This window comes from Grampus griseus (assembly GCF_964374135.1).
Source record: "Grampus griseus genome assembly, chromosome: 10".
Classification (NCBI taxonomy): domain Eukaryota; kingdom Metazoa; phylum Chordata; class Mammalia; order Artiodactyla; family Delphinidae; genus Grampus; species Grampus griseus.
In genome coordinates this window covers 68,512,006-68,531,989 of record NC_139004.1, presented here as the reverse complement: position 1 = coordinate 68,531,989, position 19,984 = coordinate 68,512,006, and the positions used below count along the sequence as shown (strand labels likewise).

Here is a 19,984-nt window from a genome sequence, read left to right as displayed (position 1 = left end):
CGAGGAGGACAGGGAAGTGGATTGCCAGGTACCTGCCCTCTAGGTGCTGACTCAGAGAGGTGTGTGCAAAACCAAGTGACGAGGTTGCCGGTGTGAAACAGGTAGAATCTGATCACCCATACTGCCTTCCTGTTGTGTGGCACCAAAAACACAAAACTTCTGGAAGAGTGAGCACTGTGCCCTGGTACCCTCAGGGGAGGGTGTGAGCCGAGGCCCAGAACAGGTGGGCAGAGAGGAGGGCAGGTGGGAGTCTTGCCAACCTCACTTGAGCTGCTTCCTGGGCGCCCACGTGCCTTGAAGAGTGCACTCTACAGCCATGCTGAGGCTGCCTTTCAGTGATCAATTGTCAAAGCAAAAAGTTTCATTAAGGGCTTCCCTGGTGGCGCAGTGGTTGAGAGTCCACCTGCCGATGCAGGGGACACAGGTTCGTGCCCAGTCTGGGAAGATCCCACATGCCGCGGAGCAGCTAGGCCCGTGAGCCACAACTACTGAGCCTGCACTCTACAGCCTGCGTGCCACAGCTACTGAGCCTACGTGCCGCAACTACTGAAGCCCAGGTGCCTAGAGCCCGTGCTCTGCAACAAGAGAAGCCACCACAATGAGAAGCCTGTGCACCACAACGAAGAGTAGCCCCCGCTCACCGCAACTGCAGAAAGCTCTTGCACAGCAACCAAGACCCAACACAGCCAAAAATAAATTAATTAAATTAAATTAATTTAAAAAGAAAAAGAAAAGGAAAGGGAATTCCCTGGTGGTCTAGTGGTTAGGGCTCTGTGCTTTCACTGCCGAGGGCCCGGGGTTCAATCCCTGGTCAGGGAGATTCCGTAAGCAATCCGGGTGTGGCCAAGAAAACAAAAACAAAAAGTAAAAGTAAAAAAAATTGCCTGATTAGTTTTTTAGGGATGCCATAACAAATAATCACAAACTTCTTGGCTTAACAAAACAAATTTATCCTCTTACAGTCCTGGAAGCGCGAAGTCCAGAATCCAGGTGTCAGCGGGGCCATACCCCCTCCACTGGCTCTAGGGGGGAGAATCCTTGCCTCTTCTACTTCTGGTGGCTTCAGAGGTTCCTAGGCTCCTGTCTTCACAAGGCCTTCTTCTTCTCTGCTCTTCTCTCTCATAAGGGTACTTGTAATTCGATTTAGGGACCCCCCACACCTCCCGTTAATTGAGGATTATCTCTTCTCAAGACCTTTAACTCAATTACATCTGCAAAGACCCTTTTTCCAAGTAAGGTCACATTCACAGGTATTGAGGGTGAAGATTTGGACATACCTTTTTGAGGACCACTCTTCAGTTGCCAGCCACATTTGGAGTGGGGGGAACTCAGCTATATGTTGCTTACAGTAGACCCACGTTAAATATAAAGTTGAAAGAAAGGAGATTGAAAAAGATGTACCCTACAAGTTCTAACCAAAAGAATGTACTCTCTGGATTTTATACACTTTACCTCTTCCAAAAGATGTATTTTAATTCAAAAATGAGTAAGATTGGAAAAGAAGGGAGCTGTGTTTCAGGCAAGTTAAATGATGTGCAGTGTAATTACACTAAAAGTTCCTTGAGGGCAGGGACTGTGTTTGTGTTATGCGTTTTAGTATCCCCAGCACAGAGTACCTGCTGGCTGTGGGTGGGATGGGGAGGGGAATGGGTGGGCAGGTGGGTGGGTAAGGCAACTGGGAAGCCTGGGAAGAGGCAGTCTCACTGGCATGGGAAAGCAGTCATGAGGACCTGGACTAGTTCAGTGGTAGAAACGGGGAAAGGGACACATCCAGATGACTCCTCAATTGCAGAGTTGGTGGGAGAGATTGACAGAGTCAGGGGAGGAGACTATGGAGGCCCCAGGGGTGAGGAGACTTCCATTCTATGCAGAAACGGGGAAGCCAGGCAGGACTGGCAGGGTGGGCAGGAGACACGACTCTGCGGGACCAGGCTGCACTTGGAGGGTCACTGGGGGCCAGGGCTGGGGGAGGAGGCTGATGAACCCTTGGCATAGAAACCCTGAGAGGGGGGGCTTCTCCCCAAGGGTCAAGCAGAGGAAGGAGAGCCTGTGGAGGGAGGAGAGAGCCACTGGGAGGTAGAAAGGAGCCACAGAGGAACACTCAGAACATGTGGGGGGATTCCTAGAACCCTGAGCTGCCTGCAGGCACAAGAGGGAGGCTGGTGTGGAGAGGTCAGGTTGTGGCTGGCAGACCCTAGGTCACACACTTCTCAGAGACCAGGACCAGGATGGGGTGGCTGGGCCCCAGGTCTGGGAAGAGTGGACACAGAGGGGAGGAGAGGGAAGACGTCTTGGTCCAGGACAGGGCCTGCAGGGTGTGGTTTGCTTTCCTGAGCACGTGTTCTGTGCCAGCTGCTTCCACCTGTTTTCTCTTATTTAATTTTGAGGTCAACCTGCTAGATCATAGAGGCCCCCCTCCTTTTTTTCTTTTTACATAAAGTCACATAGTAGCAGAGGACTCACAGCACGTCTCTCTGGCTATTGGCCACTACTGCTTTTCTGGCGATGGGGCCCCACACCTGTCTCTGGGACGTGTGTGCATGAAGGCAGACAGCCTGCTGGGAGCCCTCCGAGGGCTGCGCGCCCCAACGGCCCCCTTGTCTGTCCCCCACTCTCAACACCCCCCCACCCCCCCTTCTTTGTCTCACGAGGGCCTCTCTTGGGCGCTGCTCCGTCAACCTTGGGTTCCAGCTCCAGTGTCGCAGAGTGTCAGGGGCCTGACCTACCTTTGAGGTGTGCCTGCTTCCCCTCCACTAGCCCTCCGGCCTCAGGGGACGGTGGTGGATACGTTAGAAAGGATGTATTGCCCTTTGCTTTGCCCTCTTGCACCGTCTGAGTTCTCTCCATCCTGTGGAAGCACCAGGAATTGAGAAAAGATCGGTTGTCCGAGGGCTGAGCCTGAATCACTCTCTGGAGCTTCTGAGGGAGCAGCTGCCGCAGCCCCGTGGGGAACAGGCCTGTTTGGGAACGGTTACCTGGCTCGTCGTCCATCAGGGACCTGGAGGCAGCTCCTCATCTCTTACCTGCAGAGAAGTCTTGTGTCCCCTCAGTTTCCCACCTTTCACCACCACCAAACCAGAACCAGAAGTGCAGTGGAACAGTGTAAGTTCCCAGCTCTGGAGTTGTCCTGGACTGTTCTCTTCCTCACACCCCCCCATCCACCCTGTCGGCAAGTCCTGTCGGCTTAGTGTTGAAGATACAGCCAGGATCCCACCTCCTGTCGTCCTCTCCTGCTGCTAGCTGGCTAAGCCACCGCGGCCTCGCCGTGGGTTCTCATACTGGTCTCCCTGAAGGCTGCTCAGCACAGCAGCAGGGGTGAGCCTATTCGACTGTAGGTCACAGCGTCCTGCCCTGCAGCTGCCCCCTCGTCACTGCAGGCAAAGGGGAGCCTTTGCTCCCTGGGCCACAGGCCTGGGAGGCCTGACTTCGTGTCCCGTACTCCCGCCTATCCCTGGCCTCTGCCTGACGGCTATTCCGCAGACACGGGTGATTCTCACTGACTGATGCTCACCTTCCGGGCCTCCTCATCTGTCCCTGCAAACCCACTTCCCAGGCCCCTTCACTCCTTTCCTGCTTTCCTATCCCTTGTTGCTGCCTGACATGCTCTGTGTTTACTCCTCTCTCCCCCCTTGAAAGTAAGGAAGGTGGGGGGTTTTGTCTATTTCGTCACCTGCTGAACTGGCCCCATAGCACAGCAGGCCCCTCAATAACACATGGCTGGGTGAACGGGATCTTCTGTTCTTTTCCAAATTAGATCTAGAGTAGCTCTCTTAATGCTTCTTCTTCCTTTAATTTAAAAAAAAAAAAAGATTTTAGACTCATATATTCTAGGGAAAGGGGGTAGGACATGGAGAGGGAGAAGGCAGGAGCCACACGTCTGCTCTTCAGAAGAATCTGAATCCACTCTGAGTCCCGTGTAGGGCGCTCCCGCACACGGACAGCCTGCACACACCCTTCCTCTCCCTTTCTTGAACCAGAGCCCAGCTGTGAGTCACATCACTTCTCCCATGTCCCACTTTGCTGCATTAATACAAGTCTCTGACACAGACTTGTCTTTTTTTTTTTTTTTGAAATAAAAACAATATGAACATGGAAGAATGTTTAAACCATTCAGAATGATATAAAAAGTCTGTGGGTCCCCTGACCCATAATTCCTTTCATCAAAGGAAGCCTTTGTTAACAGTCACTTACATATCCTAGGGAAAAAACCCCTGCGTAATACCAGCAGAAATATATATTCTTTAAAAATGGGTCTGAACAGAATCATGGTAGGCATATTATTCTGCAGTTTGTTAATACAATTTGGAAGTCTTTCCATATTAATCCATGCAGATCTACCTTGTTTCTAGTAACTGCATGGTGTTGCCTCGTACCGTGATGTATATACCCGCCCCCACACTGATGGCTTCTTCCTGGGTTTTTGTTTTGACAGTGAAGACCTATATACATCTTGGCGTGTGCTGCAGTAAGACCTGTGCAACACGTACCTGTCAGTGCACTGCAGGTTAAGGGGTGTGGGTATTAACAGTTTTGATCGATATTGCCAGATGAATGCTTCGACTGGTTCATTCTTCTAGAGTGTGTTTTCTTCCCAGCTTTTTATTTCAAAAAATGTTAGACCTAAAAAAAAAATCTAAATAAATTTAATGAATACACAAATGTCCTTCATCTAGGTTTATCAATTACTGTGTTGCCACATGTATTGGTGTGCTAAGGCTGCCATAACAAAGTATAGAATGGGTGTATTAAACAACAGAAACTTATTTCCTCACGGTTCTGGAGTCTGCAAGTCCCAGGTCAAGGTGTCAGCAGGTTTGGTTTCTCCTGAGGCCTCTCTCCTTGGCTTGCAGGTGGCTCTCTTCTCACTGTGTCCTCACATGGTCACCCCTCAGTCTGTGTGTGTGTCCTAATCTCCTTATAAGGACACCAGCCGTGGTGGATTAGGGCCCACCCATGGACCTTGTTTTACTTTTATTACCTCTTTTAAGACCCTGTCTGCAAGTAATCACATTCTGTGGTCCTGGGGGTAGGACTTCTTCATGTGAATTAGGGGGGTGGGAGGAGGAATACAATTTGGCGCATAACACCATATTTGCTTCTCTTTACTTATTGTATATTATATTAATATAATTATAAATATTATATAATTACTTTGTATTTATTTATAATTATAGTGTAATTATAATTACAAGTTATACCATTTATAATATATTTATTATATATAATTATCATAAATAATGTATAATTTTCCACCTAAACCACTTGAAAGTAAATTGTACCCATTCTGGTACTTTAGCATGTATCTCCTAAGAATGAGGACATTCTTCCTGGGTTATGTTTTGATGTCCTTTATTTTATGCTGATGGGGACAGACTCCCCTGAGGAGAAGAACACATGAGCAGGAGGCGCTCTGGCCCTGCCTGTGGGCTTTCCTTCCAGATGGCTTGTCCTGGCCCAGCTCCCTCCGCATCTCCTTCCTGAGCCCCCAGCCCCTCAGCCCAGAGGATGCTTGCAGAACCTCTGGGCCTCCCTCAGCTCCTCCCTCAAGACTCTTCGGCCTTGTTGATGTTTTGGATCTGTCATGTGTCAACGGGATGAGAGCCCTCCTCACAATTTCACCTGCTTTTTGGTCTCTCTATCAAAATGTCTCTAAACACCAGACATTTCATTTCTGTGCATAGACAGTCCTTGCTTTGCAACCCAGGGGCTGCCTGTATTTATTTAGAGAAGTAGGGCTTATTGATTGGCCACCCGTTTCTCTCTCCCTGCCTTCCTCTTCCTGCATCCTCATTGCAGCTTGGGGCTCTGCCAGAAGTCTGTTCTTGCCTGCTACCATCGTGTCTGTCTCTTCCTCGGTACTTCTGTGTGGGAGAACATCACACATGCGGCACTTGCATTGTTTGTTTTAGTAGATAGAGTCGTTGTAGAAATAAGTCTGCCTAGGGCTTCAGTGGAGGACAAGACACTTAGAACTTTTTTGTTTCCTTCAGTGTAAACGGTTATGTCTCAGACCCACCTGAGGTGAAGATGTCAGTCTGGGGAGCCCTTTGCCATTCGACGTGGTCAGGCTGTTGCTGAATGAGTGTCCCGCCTCCACTGTCCTGTGCTGGGAGTGCCACTGCCTGGTGCTGGGACACAATCAGCATCCTTGCTCAGTCCTCTCCACCTCCAGAAACCCACCATCTACACAATTCAGAGCCGCTTTTCCGCCATTTCCACCGTGTCTTTGCCTCTGCTTAGGTCTCTTCCCTGGCTTTTCCTTCCCAGCAGGATTCATTCCAGGCTCCTTGGCCTGGCACTCAGGACGCTGCTCAACCTGTCTCCCTTGTTACCTGCTATATTAAAGCCAAATCAAATTATGCCACACACACTCTGTCACGTCATGTCCCTGTGCCTGTCAGCTCATGGTGTGTGCTCTGTCCAGAACGGCTGTTCTCTCCCCTCCCTGGTCCGTTTGCTAGCCTCGTCCCCGGTCCCCAGGACTGGGCTTGGCCACCTTCCTGACTGGTGCCTTTCCTCCAGGCAGGCAGGCGGGCTCCTGCCTTCACTCTGCCTCAGACTTATCTGTTCTTAAGCGCTCGCCACCCTTGCGGGTACGTGTCTGCCCTCCCTTTGTCCACAGCTGCCTCTGCCTTTGTCTCCACAGCGCCTGGCTTGGAGCAGGCACTCTGTGAACGTTTGGGTGGGTGGGCGGATGGATGGGTTTGTCGTTGGATCCTGAACTTAGAAGTAGCTACATTCCCCTTTGCGGTTTCCAGTCCCTGTCTGAGAGACCCTTGTCACAAAGAAGAAAATACAATTTTCCACATGCTGTGAGGAGCCACTCTTCCTAAGTAGCCAGTTCGGAAGAGTCCCCTGGTCGGTAGCAACAGGGCCTCTGAGACCTTCATGGCTTCTTGCACATCATCCCATGTTAAAGAGCAAGTACCCTGACTCAGTGGTTTTAAACACTGAGTGTGCCGAGAACCCCCAGCTTGTTAAATGCACTTTGCTTCCTTATCACTGTAGAAAGGTACTGAATATCTATCTTTTCTTTCAGTCAAACGCTTCAGAGAACCAAAGCATGAAAGACGTCCTTGGAGGATATGGTGCGTATTTAAATATTAACTCATTCCTAGAATGCTTTTGACTATTTGGGGGGGTTTTTTTGGGGGGGGCATGGCATGTGAGCAATTATACATAACATAAAGTGTTGAAATCCGTTAGTCCAGTTAATCATCAGGAACTGTGTATATTATGAAAGCACTTCTGTTTCTCCAGATAACTGTTGAGCCCACTATAGGGCTAGTGACAGCCATATGGTGGCGATTCTGTCATAACTCTGCTGTCTAGTTTTAGGAGGTGGAAGATGATACAGATGTATCAGTCCATGCTGCAGGCTTTGTTAGTTATGTCTGCCTGTTGTTGGACTATGTTAAATCTTTGGACTCTCTATGCATAAGCAAAAAAATCATCTAAATTTGGAGATAAGTCAAATGTACCATGTAGATGCCCCTCTCCCCAAAACTAGTCTTTCTTAGTCCCAGGATGACCTTGTGGCAACAGTTTTTCCTTCATAGAAATGGTGATTAAAGCTTCAGACATAGCTTCCAAAGACAAAACTCCAAAAAAATAAATCACTTAGAAGGAGACAGCCAGCTCCTCGGGACAACTAATGCCCTCAAGAAGCCATCTTTCTTGCACCTGTCCTAACAATAGCTACTTTCCCTCCAGAGTAAACTTCCGATAAATCTCTGTGATAAAGGCCCCTTAATAAAATTATAAGCATATTCTTGATTGATCTTCAGTGCATTATTTCTCAATGTTGATAATTCGTTTTTATTTTCCACCAGTCGGTTTCTCTCAAGTCTGGGTATCTAGCTTAGCTGGGGGGCCTGGGGGAATGTGGAGTTGGGTTTTACACACAATCCCCTTTGGCAACTCCTACTTTGCCGTGATTTTAGGAAATGATTTTCAGGCCTCAGTTGCAGGGTTGGTCTGGATAATCTCTAAGGTCTGTTCCAGCCCTGAGACCCATGCCTGTGTGCCCCCTTTATCACCCCTGTCAGTGGCCTGGCCCAATTCTGAATGCCCAGCCTGGGAGGCCAAGAGAGGTGACCACAATCCAAAGGTTCCTCGACCGCAGACTGTGAGTGGTCCCCAGGTGTTCATGGCCGAGGAGAAACTGAGGGCCCACGTTATCTCCACAGTGCTCCTGCCACCTGTCCCAGAGACTACCAACTTTGCTTTTTCTTTTCTGAAACTCCTGTCCTCTAGTCCAAGGGCTGGCAAGCTGCAGCCCGCAGGCCCAATCTGACTGCTGTCTGTCTCCATAAATAAAGTGTCAGTGGGCTGCTAGTGACTGGCCGCTCTTACAGTGCAGCAGCAGAGTGCGTAGTTGCTGCAGAGGACGATGGCCTGCAGCCTAAAATATCTACTCTCAGACCCTTTACTGAAAAGTTTGTCTGCCCCAAACGAGCCAGTTGTTTAAGCGGCAGCAGCTGAAGGTTGTTTAGGGTTCCAGAGGCAGTGCTGGATGAGTGCAAGTCTCGTTAAGCTTGCACATCATTCAGCTTGTGTGTGAAGTCGGTTGGGAGCTCTTTAAAGTAGAGGCACCTCAGACCCCATCCAAAGCTGTGTTCAAGCATTTTGTTTTGAAGTAACAAAAATGAAAAAGTGAGGGCTTCCCTGGTGGCACAGTGGTTGAGAGTCCGCCTGCCGATGCAGGGGACACGGGTTCATGCCCCGGTCCGGGAAGATCCCACATGCCGCGGAGCGGCTGGGCCTGTGAGCCATGGCCGCTGGGCCTGCCCGTCCGGAGCCTGTGCTCCACAACGGGAGAGGCCACAACAGTGAGAGGCCCACGTACCGCAAAACAAAGAAAGAAAAAGTGAAAACACACATTTCAAACGTGTTTCGTGTGTTTAAATCTGTGTTATTAATCAGTGGCCTTTCAGGGATGCAGTGTTACGGTTTTGAAAGGGGGCTGAAACGCCAAGCCTGAGTTAGTCCCAACGTCCCAGGAAGAGGTGACTCGTAACTGGAAGTTTGGGGTCTCCCCAGTGGCTTTTTTCTTTTTTTTTTCATGTTTCAGACTTATCATTTTCCCCAAATTGGTTATTACCCTCCTGTCAGAGTGATAGTAAGTGCTGATTCTATTTTGTACAGGTTTTTAGACACTTCCAAACAAGCCATAGGAATGCTGTTCATCCACTTTGCAAATGTATACCTAGCAGATCTCACTGAAGAGGACCCTTGTTCACTGTAAGTGGCCCATAGTTGAGTGCAAACATCACCTGCCCCTCCATGCCTTGCTTTCTGCTGCCAGTCATGTTCCCTCTAGCTTGGGGAGGGGGCAACTCCCCTTCGTCTCTGTGCTCATCTGAGAGATTGTTGTGTGCGTGCTGGGTATTTGCCCAGTGACAGTTGCCCTGTGCTCTGGCTTTCTGCTAATCAACCTAAGTTCTGTCCCTTGGCCTTCTAGTGCCCTTATGTCTCCCAGTTTCCAAGCAGCCCCTGGCAAAGCAGCATAATGCCCCAAAGGAGTGTCTGTGCTGGAGCAGTACACATAGGGGCTTCTCTGTGGTGTCAGCCATTCAGGGTCAAAGCCATTGTTGACCATTTATTGACCAACATTGACCTCTTTGACCTGAAGACCACGGGTGGTTCTGCCTTGTCAGTGCAGTCAGTGTGCCTTCCACACAGCCCCCAAAGCTGTCTGCCTAAAACCCCAGTTGGGCCATGATACCTGTCCTCCTTGCGGACAGCACCCGAACAGTGCCACTCTTAGCAGATGGAGTAGAAGAGGATGCTCCCCTTCCCTATCCTGGCTCCGTCTGCTGCCTTCCTCGCTCAAACTTAGTGCCCCAGCCATGCTGGGCTGCTCCTGGTGGCCCTCAACCCCACCAGCTGTCTCCTGCTTCTCTGCCTTTGCTCGCACTGCTCTCTGCCTGGAATGCCCCCCAGCCCTGCTGTGCCTCTGAGGGAGAGTGGGGTGGAGGGCTGGTGAGTCCCTTGCCAAGAGGTTCAGTGTATATTTAAGACCATTTGAACTGGAAGATTCCTTTAAGCGTCTCTTGTTTGGTGACAGTGTGTAATTTTGAGATTTAGTTCAGGTCCCGATTCAGAAGGAGGTTGTAAAGTCTTCCCTCCCCAGGGTTTTTTACCTTAAGACCTGGATAGTTGTAATCTGTTAGGGTGTAGTCCCACAGCATGGGGCCGGAAGGGCGATCCTCCCATAGGGCAGTTGGTTAGGAAAGGGCCTTGTTCTTCTAACCCTTGAGCCCAGCGGCAAGCTTGTGTCATCCTCTGGTGGATTTTCTTGGTTGGCCAGGATATGCTGAGAGCCAGCTGCTCACCCTGGAGGCACTGGGGTGAGGAACCCTGTCTCCTGGTGCCGCCTTGGTCACTGGTGGACTTTGACAAACTGAATCACAGCTGGGACGGAGAGGGGACTGCTGACAGATCTCGAGTGCTTAGCCAAAGGAGAAAAGGCCCAAAATGGAGTTAGGTGTGGAGAAAAGAGCCCTTGAATGGGAGGCCAATCAGCGGAAAGGCAGCTCAACTTCCCTGAGCCTCTGTTTCCTCATCCAGATCCCCAGGATCACCATGAAGGTTTCATGAGATGATGAGTACATGCAACGTTGGAAGTCATAGAGGCACTTGCCAATGAAGATGTTAATAGCTCAATCAGAGGATATTGTCGTTAAAACATAGAAAAGACAGGTGAGCTCCAGCAGTCGGTTGAAGAGCTGTTGGAGGGAGACTAGGCAGGCAGAGCAGGCCTTGCCCCACAGAGTGGAGAGGTCCTGGCCTGTGGAAGAGCAAGTGCTGCAGCAGGATTCATTGCAGCCCCATCATCCGTGAATAGCCCTGTGACTTTTTACAAGTGGGGGAAGGGTTGGGCTGGACCTGGGGCATCTTGGTACTCTACAGACCTAGAAGGGAAGCCAGTCAATTCAGGGAGAGGAGAAGTGTACAAACAGAGGAGGGTGAACAACTTCCTGTGGCTGCAGGGGTGCCCCGTGCTGGGGATACTGCTCTGGGTGGCAGTTTGGCTTTTGTGACATCCGAGGGGCTATGATTCTAACAGCACATTTGTGTAGCACTTGATACGTGGCAGGCACTGTTCACGTATGTTGACTCGTTTGATCCTCATAACAGCCCTGCAATATAGATACTTGGATTATCCTCATTTACAGTTAGAGAACTGAGGCACAGAGAGATTTATATAACTTAATTGAGTTCACACAGCTCAAGAGTGACGGAGCGGGGATTTGATCCCAGCCAGTCTGGCTCCGGGACCCACAGGATACCCTGTTGGCTGCCAGTGTCACCTGTGTTGAGCATAGAGTCTAGAGCTTTCTGTCTTTATTCCTAAGGCCTGGCACACAGTAGACTCGAATCAGTGTTTGGTGAGGGATGAATGAACTAATGCATGCATGTGTAGCAGGTTCTCTTGATATTTTCAGGATGGGTCCCAGATGTCAGAACCACTTGAAACCAATGCAGTTTAAGCATCTGAGAGCAGCTTTAGCCTAGGGCCAGAGCTCAGCTGTGAACTTGGAGAAACTGCCTGGGAAGCAGTCGCTATGCCTTCTCTGGTCTGTGGTCTGAGAGTGACCCCTTGTGATTTTAAAGAGGAAGGGCAGGCAGGAAGAAAAGGCTGTCCCCTCCCTCTGGTCTTCTCACCACTCCAGGGCACTGGCAGCCACCCCCTTCCCCCCTCAGCACATGCTCCCTCAGGTTTCAGAGTGCTGTGCATGTCACTGAGGCCGCTGAGGCTGGGCCTTGGGGCTGGGGCCATGGGCCTGCATAAAATGTCTCAAGCCTGAGCAGCTCAGCAGTGCCGCAGTTGGTCTGTGGTATCCAGAGCTTCCCTAGGGGGGTTTCCTAGCCATGTGGCATCTAGAGGGCTAGCACCTGACCCCGTGACTGCTTGTCTCCTGCTTTGTCTGGAGAGCTGCAGCCTGTGTTCAGGGCCCTCGAGGGAAGGCCAGTGAGCCAGGGGCCTTTCCTTGGTGAGGGAAGGAGTATGTGTCGGACAGATGAAAAGAGACCCCACAAGAACGAGAGGTCAGGGTGGGCATGCTCTTCTGACCCTCCTCTCCTTCCTCCATCATCTTGTCTTTTCCATGGGGGGTTAAGCTCTCTCTTTAGAAATATTTACTTGTGCCTGCTTCCATGGCAGGCTCTGAAGCACAGGGATGAGCAGGGGCCACATGGCCCTGCCCTCTTTGGTCTAGGAAAGCCCGGGGGCCGTTTCCTGAACTGCTCTGCTGCAGCAGCACTGTCTCGGGGCCTTGGGAGGGCTGGGCCTCCAGGGAGTGAACAGTTATGGCACAAATTATTTTTATCGATTAAGTTCTGTTTTGCTGCCGGCCTCCTTGGCTGGGACTCTGTCCCAGTCTTCGTTTGGCAGGAACACTTGAGGGCTTTTGAGTTTCTTGGTCGCTCCTCCATCCACTTTGAGCAGTGCACTGTCCCGGGGCGTGAGGCCTTCCTGGGCTCCCGGAGGTGAGCCCTGCAGCCTCTTGCACAGGCACACTGGAGGCTCCCACCTCCCAGAACAGGACCAAACAGTGCTGGGTCCCCAGCCTTGACCTTGGCTCTGGAAGCACGTGGGCCCAGCTCCCTGGGTGGTGTTTCCTGATGGTGCCACTGTGCCCTCTCCTCACAGGTACCTCATCAACTTCCTCCTGGACGCCACCGTGGGCATGCTGCTCATCTACATGGGCGTGCGCGCCGTCAGCGTCTTGGTGGAGTGGCAGCAGTGGGAGTCCCTGCGTTTTGGCGAATATGGTAACGTACCACGGATGCTAGACAGGGCTGTGGAGGGGGCTTCCTGGAGGGGACTCTGCTCCTTGCCCCGTACAGCCCTCCAGGCCATTGGGTTCGGAGAAGGTCCAAGAGCTGGTGGCTGTGTCCTCTGTGTGGTGGGGAGGCTTGTTCTGGAGCCTGAGCTCCAACCTCCTGCCACATGCCCGAGGCAGGTGGGTGCCTGCTTCGCTGCCTAGGCTCCTAGGAGACAGGAGACACCCTAGAGGCAGGGAGGGGCACAGCCCTCACCTGCAGGGCTGTAAGGCCACCTCACTCTGCCACAGTTCCCACCAGGCTCATACCACCTGCCCACCTCACTAGAGAGATGGGAGGCGGCTCTCAGTTTGGGAGTTGCCCCTCTTTTTGCTGCATGTCTGTGTTTGTCCTGTCACTGGGCCATTCCACTACTGGGGCTCACAAGGTCAGGACTGAAGTGTCCATCCCCCCACCCTGGGGCCAAGTCACCTTGCTGACCGTGGGCTGCCCCCACCCCAGCATCTGGCATGTACGGTCACCAGGGACACCAGGTGAATCCTCAACTCACAGAGACACAGCTTGAAACAGGTGACCTGGGGATGCTGGCCCAGCTTTGACCCACTCCATCTTGCCATACCCCATGGGATATAGCCTGGGTAGGAAGCTGCCTTCATGCTGGCTCCGGGCACAAATGCAGTGCCTTTTACTTGGTACCCCCAGAGAAACAGCTCGATGTGCCCTCAGCGGGGCTGCTGGTGAGAGGGGCTTCTTTTGGCCTTGCCCCGCTCTGGGGATTTAGCTGTCTCCCACCTTCACAACAGGCCTTGCTGTCTGGAGCCAGGAGCTCCCGTTCATGGGAACAACATCAGTGGAGCCTTTGCCATGAGAGGGGCACGTGGGACAAGAAGGAGGGATTCTGTGATGGAACGACCGTGGGATTCTGGATCCCACTCTCCTTTCCTGGTCACACCTCCTGAAGAGCTCATGGCTCTGGGCCCAATGGCCGCTCACTCCTACATGGCTGAGGACTCACAAGGGACTGACATTTAAAAGGGGAGCCGGTTCGTGGAGCTGGCTGTGAGTGCCTTGGGTATTTCTAGAAATCTTAAGTAATTGTTTGTCTCCATTGACGGGAGATGAGCTCAGGGAAGGGCTTTTCTTAGCCTTGTTACTTGATGCCTGATGAGTCACTGACTTAAGATAGTGTCCGACACACAGCGTGCGCCCCTGTGTCTCCAGGGAGGGCTGCAGAGAAGCTCCAAGTCACTGACTCCTCAACTTGGAGGATGGAAATGGACCACAGCGCACATGGACCAAAGCAACATCATCCTCATTTATAGGATAGGCATCCACAGGGGTTGAGTGACACAGGAAGCTCACCCAGACAGTGCACAGCTTGGAGGGCCTCTTGGCTGCTACACTGAGATATGCAATCCTTCCACCATCTCCAAGAGCAGTGCTCATAGCTTCTTCTTGCTGTTAAGATCCCTTCCGGAAGGCAGGGCTCTCGACTCAACTGTAGCTGAGCAGTGCTACGAGAGAGCCACTCATAGCCAATCATGCCGCTCAGTGACCTGGGAGTGGAGGCCAAGTCTGGTCCTGATACGCTGGACATTATGGTACCACCTATTCCCAGTGTGTTTTGTTTGCATCCTTAAGAGAGATTGAAAGGAAGAAGGCAGTGGTTGTTTAAACCTCTTGTTTCCATGCCACCCTCCTCCACCCACTTAGCCTGCCTCAGCCCCTGCCCTTGCGTCATCCCACCCCTGCCTTTGGGAACCAGAGTCTTCAAGCCAGGGTGTTTCCACGTGAAGCTGCCCTTTATCGAGGACCGTCCGGGTCCTCCCTCCCCAGGCTGAGGAAGGATGGTGGATGTCAGTTACCTGGTTTCTATTTCTGTCAATTTCTATTATTTTTTCTTGCGGCTAAAACAAATTACCACAAAACTAGTGGCTTAAAACAACACAAATTTATTATCTTACTGTCTGTAGTTCAGAAGTCCAACATGGGTCTCATGGACTAAAACCAGGGTGTCAGCAGGACTGGTTCCTTCTGGCGTCTCTAAGGGGAGAATCGGTTTCCTTGCCTTTTCCACATTCTGGAGGCTACCTACATTCCTTGGCGCGTGGCCCCTTCCTCCATTTTCAGGGCCAGCAGATGCAGGTTGACTTCCTCTCATATCATATCGCTCTGACCTTCCCCCACCTCCTTCCACTCTAAAGTGCCCTTGTGATTACATTGGGCCCACCTGGATAGGCCAGGCTGCTCTCTCTTAGTCAGCTGATCAGCAGCCTTAATCCACTTGCAGCCTTGAGTCTCTGCCACAGTAGCTCCATAGTCACGGGTTCTGGGGATTAGGTTGTGGACATTATTCTACCTATTGCACCTGTTAACCAGCCCATCCACTTGAGGCAGTAGTTCCAGGTAGGCCACAGAGCTCTCTTCTCAGGTGAGAGAAGAAAAGGGGCTTGTTTTCTAGGTGTTTCCATGGTCCCTAGAAGAGAAGGTGAACTTGCTAACAAGAACATGGGCCGTGGGGAATAGACCACACAGCCCTGAGGGGCGAGACAGGGTCCAGGGAGTACGTGGTGTCTGCAGTCTGAAGACCAGGCTGCTCTTCCTTAGGCAGAAGCCCTGAAAACGAGGTCTCTGTCCTTTGGGCACCAGTGGTGTGTGGGCTTTGCTGCCCGCCGCTGTCCCTGTGCTCCCTCCAGAGGCCTCTCTACAGACGTGTTCCGTCCTTTTGGTCCCATCCATCCCTGTGATTTATCCTGAGGAAATATTCCAACAAAAACAAACGCCCACGTACCTCAGTGTGTCCAGTGTGGTAAAAAGCAGAGCACGCGAGAATGCCTGGCTTGTCTGTCCTTAAAAGACGAGGCTGTGGATAGACTCTCAAATGAAACAAACCAGAAAAACCAGCTCATGTGCGCTCACTCCAGCTGTGGCTACGAGGGCTGGATGCTTGGAGGAAACGGTGTGTGAGAGTGGGGTCACATGTGACTTTTTACTTTTTTTTCCACCATGTATTTATTTATGTTTGTTTGTTTATTTATTTATTTATTTTTGACTGCCTTGGGTCTTCGTTGCTGTGCATGGGCTTTCTCTAGTTGCGGCGAGTGGGGGCTACTCTTTGTTGTGGTGCACGGGCTTCTCGTTGTGGAGGCTTCTCTTGTTGCGGAGCATGGGTTCTAGGCACGTGGGCTTCAGTAGTTGTGGCACACAGGCTCAGTAGTTGTGGTGCACGGGCTTAGTTGCTCCGTGGCTTGTGGGATGTTCCTGGACCAGGACTCGAATCCGTGTCCCCTGCGTTGGCAGGCAGATTCTTAACCACTGTGCCACCAGGGAAGTCCTCACCGTGTTTTTAGACTTTCTTACTCAAGCATCTACATGAAAAACAGAGGCAGCTGCCTCTTAAGTTGTGGCTCTGAAACTCAGAGCAGTGGAATTCAGGGGGCAGTGTGAGGCCCCCTGAGAAGGAAAAGCATCTTCTTTTTCTGTCGGCCACTTAAAACTTGGAGCAAATGAAGTGAGCATGCTCTGAGCAAGTATATTTTCTTTTGATATTAAATGTTAACTCGTTGTGTTGACTTTTAAACACACTAGTCCCAATTCAGACTAGATTCAGTCCCAATCCTACCAAGTGCTTCTGTCTGACTGTCCCCTGTTTCACTTAACAGTTTTTAACAAGTATTTTCAGCTGCTGTTCTTGAGGACTTTCCTCAATAACATCAGGTAGTTTACCGAAAGGATTACAAAACTCCATTAAAAATCTAGTTAGGAGAGATTGCACTTCTGAAATGGCTTTTTGGCTCAAATGTGAAAGTAAATAGGACACCGCAGAAGAGGCAGTGACGTCTTTCTGCATGTTTTCTGTGCACTTCTCCAGAGGTTTTCCAGAAAAGGGAATGGCCTGGGGTTGTGTCCATTACGGCTGCTGGAAGGTGTCCACTGGGTTTCCACCACATACAGCTGGCAAGGCTGCGGGCCTCCGGCACCCATGCTGGACAGGGATTGCTGCAGAAACTGCAGAATCAAATGAGAAGCCGGATGTTCCTCTGGAGGCCAGATTCTCCTCACAGCCTGGATTGGGGCCTTTGTCTCCCCTGCAGCGTTACTCTCTAGCCCTCTCCGGGCCAACGTGGTCACACAGCTCCGGCAGGGCTTCCAGAGTGGCCCCTGGCAGCGTCCCCCCACCCCCCCACTCTCCCCGGGGTCTCTCGCTCTGGAGGCGTTTGTGGCTCCCAGGGACTCACCCATCCCTTGGGTTCTGCCTGTCACTGAGGATGTAGGATGTTCCCTGGAGGGGTCCTCCACCCTTCATCAAGTCCCTTTTGAAACTTTCTGGAGGCACTGATGAGTGTCCCCCAGTACGGACTGTTGGATTCCTGTGATTCCTGTGCTGTTTCTCAAGCACAGTGACCAATGGGATCACAGACGGACCTTTGTCACAGCACCTCCTCACCTTGGCTCCTCTCTTTTCTTCCATGTCCCCAGCCCAAGGTGTTTTGGGGTGCCCCCCTAGACAGAATCTGAATTTCCCCAGAGTCAGGTTTCTGCTTTCAGGGCTGAGGGCAGCAGGAATGGCCGGGAGAGTGGGTCAGGGGTAGGAGGCAAACAGAGAGGTCATTTGCTGCCTTCATGATTCAAACCCTCAGCCCGCTCATGGACAAGGGAAAGGATGGGTAGCACTACAGCCACTGGAAAAATCAACAACGGATAATAATAGCAGTCTTGCTTAACATAGCCTCTGCTGCCAGTGGACAAAAACAGCCAGCTTTTCTGAGCTCCAGCAATGGGCACTTACTAACTTTAGTGCTTTGTAATTATATCTTGGGCTGTCTTGGAAGAAAGGCCACTTTGGTGTCTCCAAATTAGGAATTCTCTGATTTTGTTTAAAACACCCACACTTGTTTGTTCGACCGAGCTGATTCTTGGTGCTCTGGAGGGCTCATTCAGGAGCTCTGGGGTGGGGTGGGGTGTGAGGGCTCACAGGAGCTGTGGGCAGTGGGGGGGCGGGGCATTGGTGTCTGCGCCCCGCGTGACCAAGCCCGCTCTCCCTGCAGGAGACCCTCTGCAGTGCGGAGCCTGGGTTGGACAGTGTGCCCTTTACATCGTGATCATGATTTTTGAAAAATCTGTCGTCTTCATTGTCCTCCTCATACTTCAGTGGAAGAAGGTTTGCCTCCTGTTCCCTTCTTTACCAGCTCCTCAAGACGCTAAGCAGGACAGTACTCCCCGACCCCAGCCCTATTGGGAAACCAAATTGGTGGTGGTTGTTGTTTTTAACTCCATGAATACACCTGGATTGGTTCTGATGCGGCAGCTCCTGGCTACCTATCAAGAGCAGCAACTTGTCAGTTTTTTACGTAGCATCCTTCCACTTCGGCCATACACGTCTGCTCTAGATTAAGCCTTGGAATATATAAAGCCCATGAAAATACAGTCCCCACCCTGGGCTTGCTTACGGTGGTCGGTTAACTGTAAGTGTTGTCAGTGGGTGTTCTCTCCGTTTGCAGGTGCTTCCTCATACACCTCTCTTGGCCAGTGGTTTAACCGAGCCTTTTGGTGCCACAGGCAGTGTGGCTGGTTGCAGGTTCCCATGGTTCCTAACCCTGCCCTCTGGCCCCAGGGCTGTGCAGTTAAGCTTCCACTGCCCACAGGAAACCAGCCAAAGAGACTCTGGGGACAAGTAACTCACATCTTGGCCTGCTTTCGTTTTATTTGTGGCTGAGATTTATTTTTTTAAGAAAATAAACCAAGGCTTTTGGGAGCTGTTGCCCTTGAGGAGGCGGTTGGAGTGCAGGGTTTCTGCTAGAAAGTGGTCGGCACCTCATTGCTAGTAGCTGTGATGAGCGCCCACCAACCTCTTCCTCTCCTCACACTCTCCAACCCCACCCCGTGCCTGCTTCGTAAAGTGCTTCCCGCCCCACCCCTGTCCCCCATCCCCGCGTCGCTTCGCTTCTCAAGCACTAACCGCTCCCAGTGGTCTCCAAGGGCGTCAGTCCCTTGTTAGCTGTCAGGTCTGGGGGCTGTGCGGCCCTGGGTGTGAGGTGCTGTTCTCATCAGGGCTCTGGGGGGAGTGTCTAAGCTAAGCCCCCTCGCAAGGCCTCGTGGGTGATTTCCAGTGCCGCATCAACCCCCCACTCCCCCACCCCTGCCCCAAACTTTCTCTGGGGTCTCCTCCACCCTCACTGAGTCTGCTTCTCTTTACAGGTGGCCCTGTTGAATCCCATTGAAAACCCAGACCTGAAGCTGGCCATCGTCATGCTGATCGTCCCCTTCTTTGTCAATGTCAGTGCCTTGTTGCATTTTTTACCCTGTTTGCCCCCTGCATTCCCGCGTCTGTCAGAATTCTGAGTCTGATGGAGAAAACCCCTTATAGCCCTCGGGTCCCTCCATGCAAGCATTTGCCACCTCCTATCCCCACCCCGGACCTGGAAATAGCAGGATTGCTTCCTCAACATGCACATCCCTGCTCCGGGGCCTCTGTGCAAAATGAAGGGTTCTGGGATCTTTGTCTTGCCCTCCCTGCTCTGTGTGTAACAGCAGCTTCTAGATTAAGATTAAGATCGTCAGGAATTCACCCCCGTCGTTTATTCCTGACCGCAGGGCTCCAAGAGGAACTCATGAGCACTCTGGCTAGAAATTAAGAAATAAGAAAAGAAAACGGTAAAGGAACCTGGGGATGACAGATGTGGCAGGTGTGCCGGCCACCTGCTCGGCCCAGGGGAGGAGCCCCCACTAGGAGTCCGGAGACCTTGGTTCAGGCCCCGCTCTGCCAACTGCTGCGGCACCCAGAGCAGGCTGTTCCCATCAGTCACCACCACAGAACCCCTTGGGGTGAAACAGAAGAAGGGACATAGAGATTGGGAATCTCTTCGTAGACTGCTGAGAGAGAGAGCAGGGGGCCTGGAGGTTTTCCTTTCCCTGGTTCTCGATGCTGTGATCTGGAGCAGGGGTGAGAAGGATGGGTGTGGGGCTGCTCAGCTTGGTTTCACAAATGGCTTATCCCGGAGTAACCTGCACTTTCCTTCCCCCAGGCTCTGATGTTTTGGGTAGTGGACAATTTCCTCATGAGAAAGGGAAGGACGAAAGCTAAACTAGAAGAAAGGGGAGCCAACCAGGACTCGAGGAACGGCAGCAAGGTCCGCTACCGAAGGGCCGCGTCCCACGAGGAGTCGGAGTCTGAGGTAGGGCCGAGCCCTCG

At 51.7% G+C, this 19,984-nt stretch overlaps 1 protein-coding gene across 1 annotated transcript in view; it reads left to right on the top strand.

Annotated features, from left to right (window-relative positions):
- The window catches only part of LOC309828533 (store-operated calcium entry regulator STIMATE), a gene marked incomplete at its 5' end in the record, with an annotated part of 59,358 nt that overhangs the window by 28,822 nt on the left and 10,552 nt on the right, over positions 1–19,984 (top strand). Inside the window, 6 exons of the mRNA XM_082663908.1 lie at positions 7,040–7,088; positions 9,148–9,243; positions 12,659–12,780; positions 17,841–17,953; positions 18,991–19,068; positions 19,818–19,967. Of these exons, the coding sequence (XP_082520034.1) occupies positions 7,040–7,088; positions 9,148–9,243; positions 12,659–12,780; positions 17,841–17,953; positions 18,991–19,068; positions 19,818–19,967 (608 nt within the window). The remainder of the gene's footprint in view (positions 1–7,039; positions 7,089–9,147; positions 9,244–12,658; positions 12,781–17,840; positions 17,954–18,990; positions 19,069–19,817; positions 19,968–19,984) is intronic.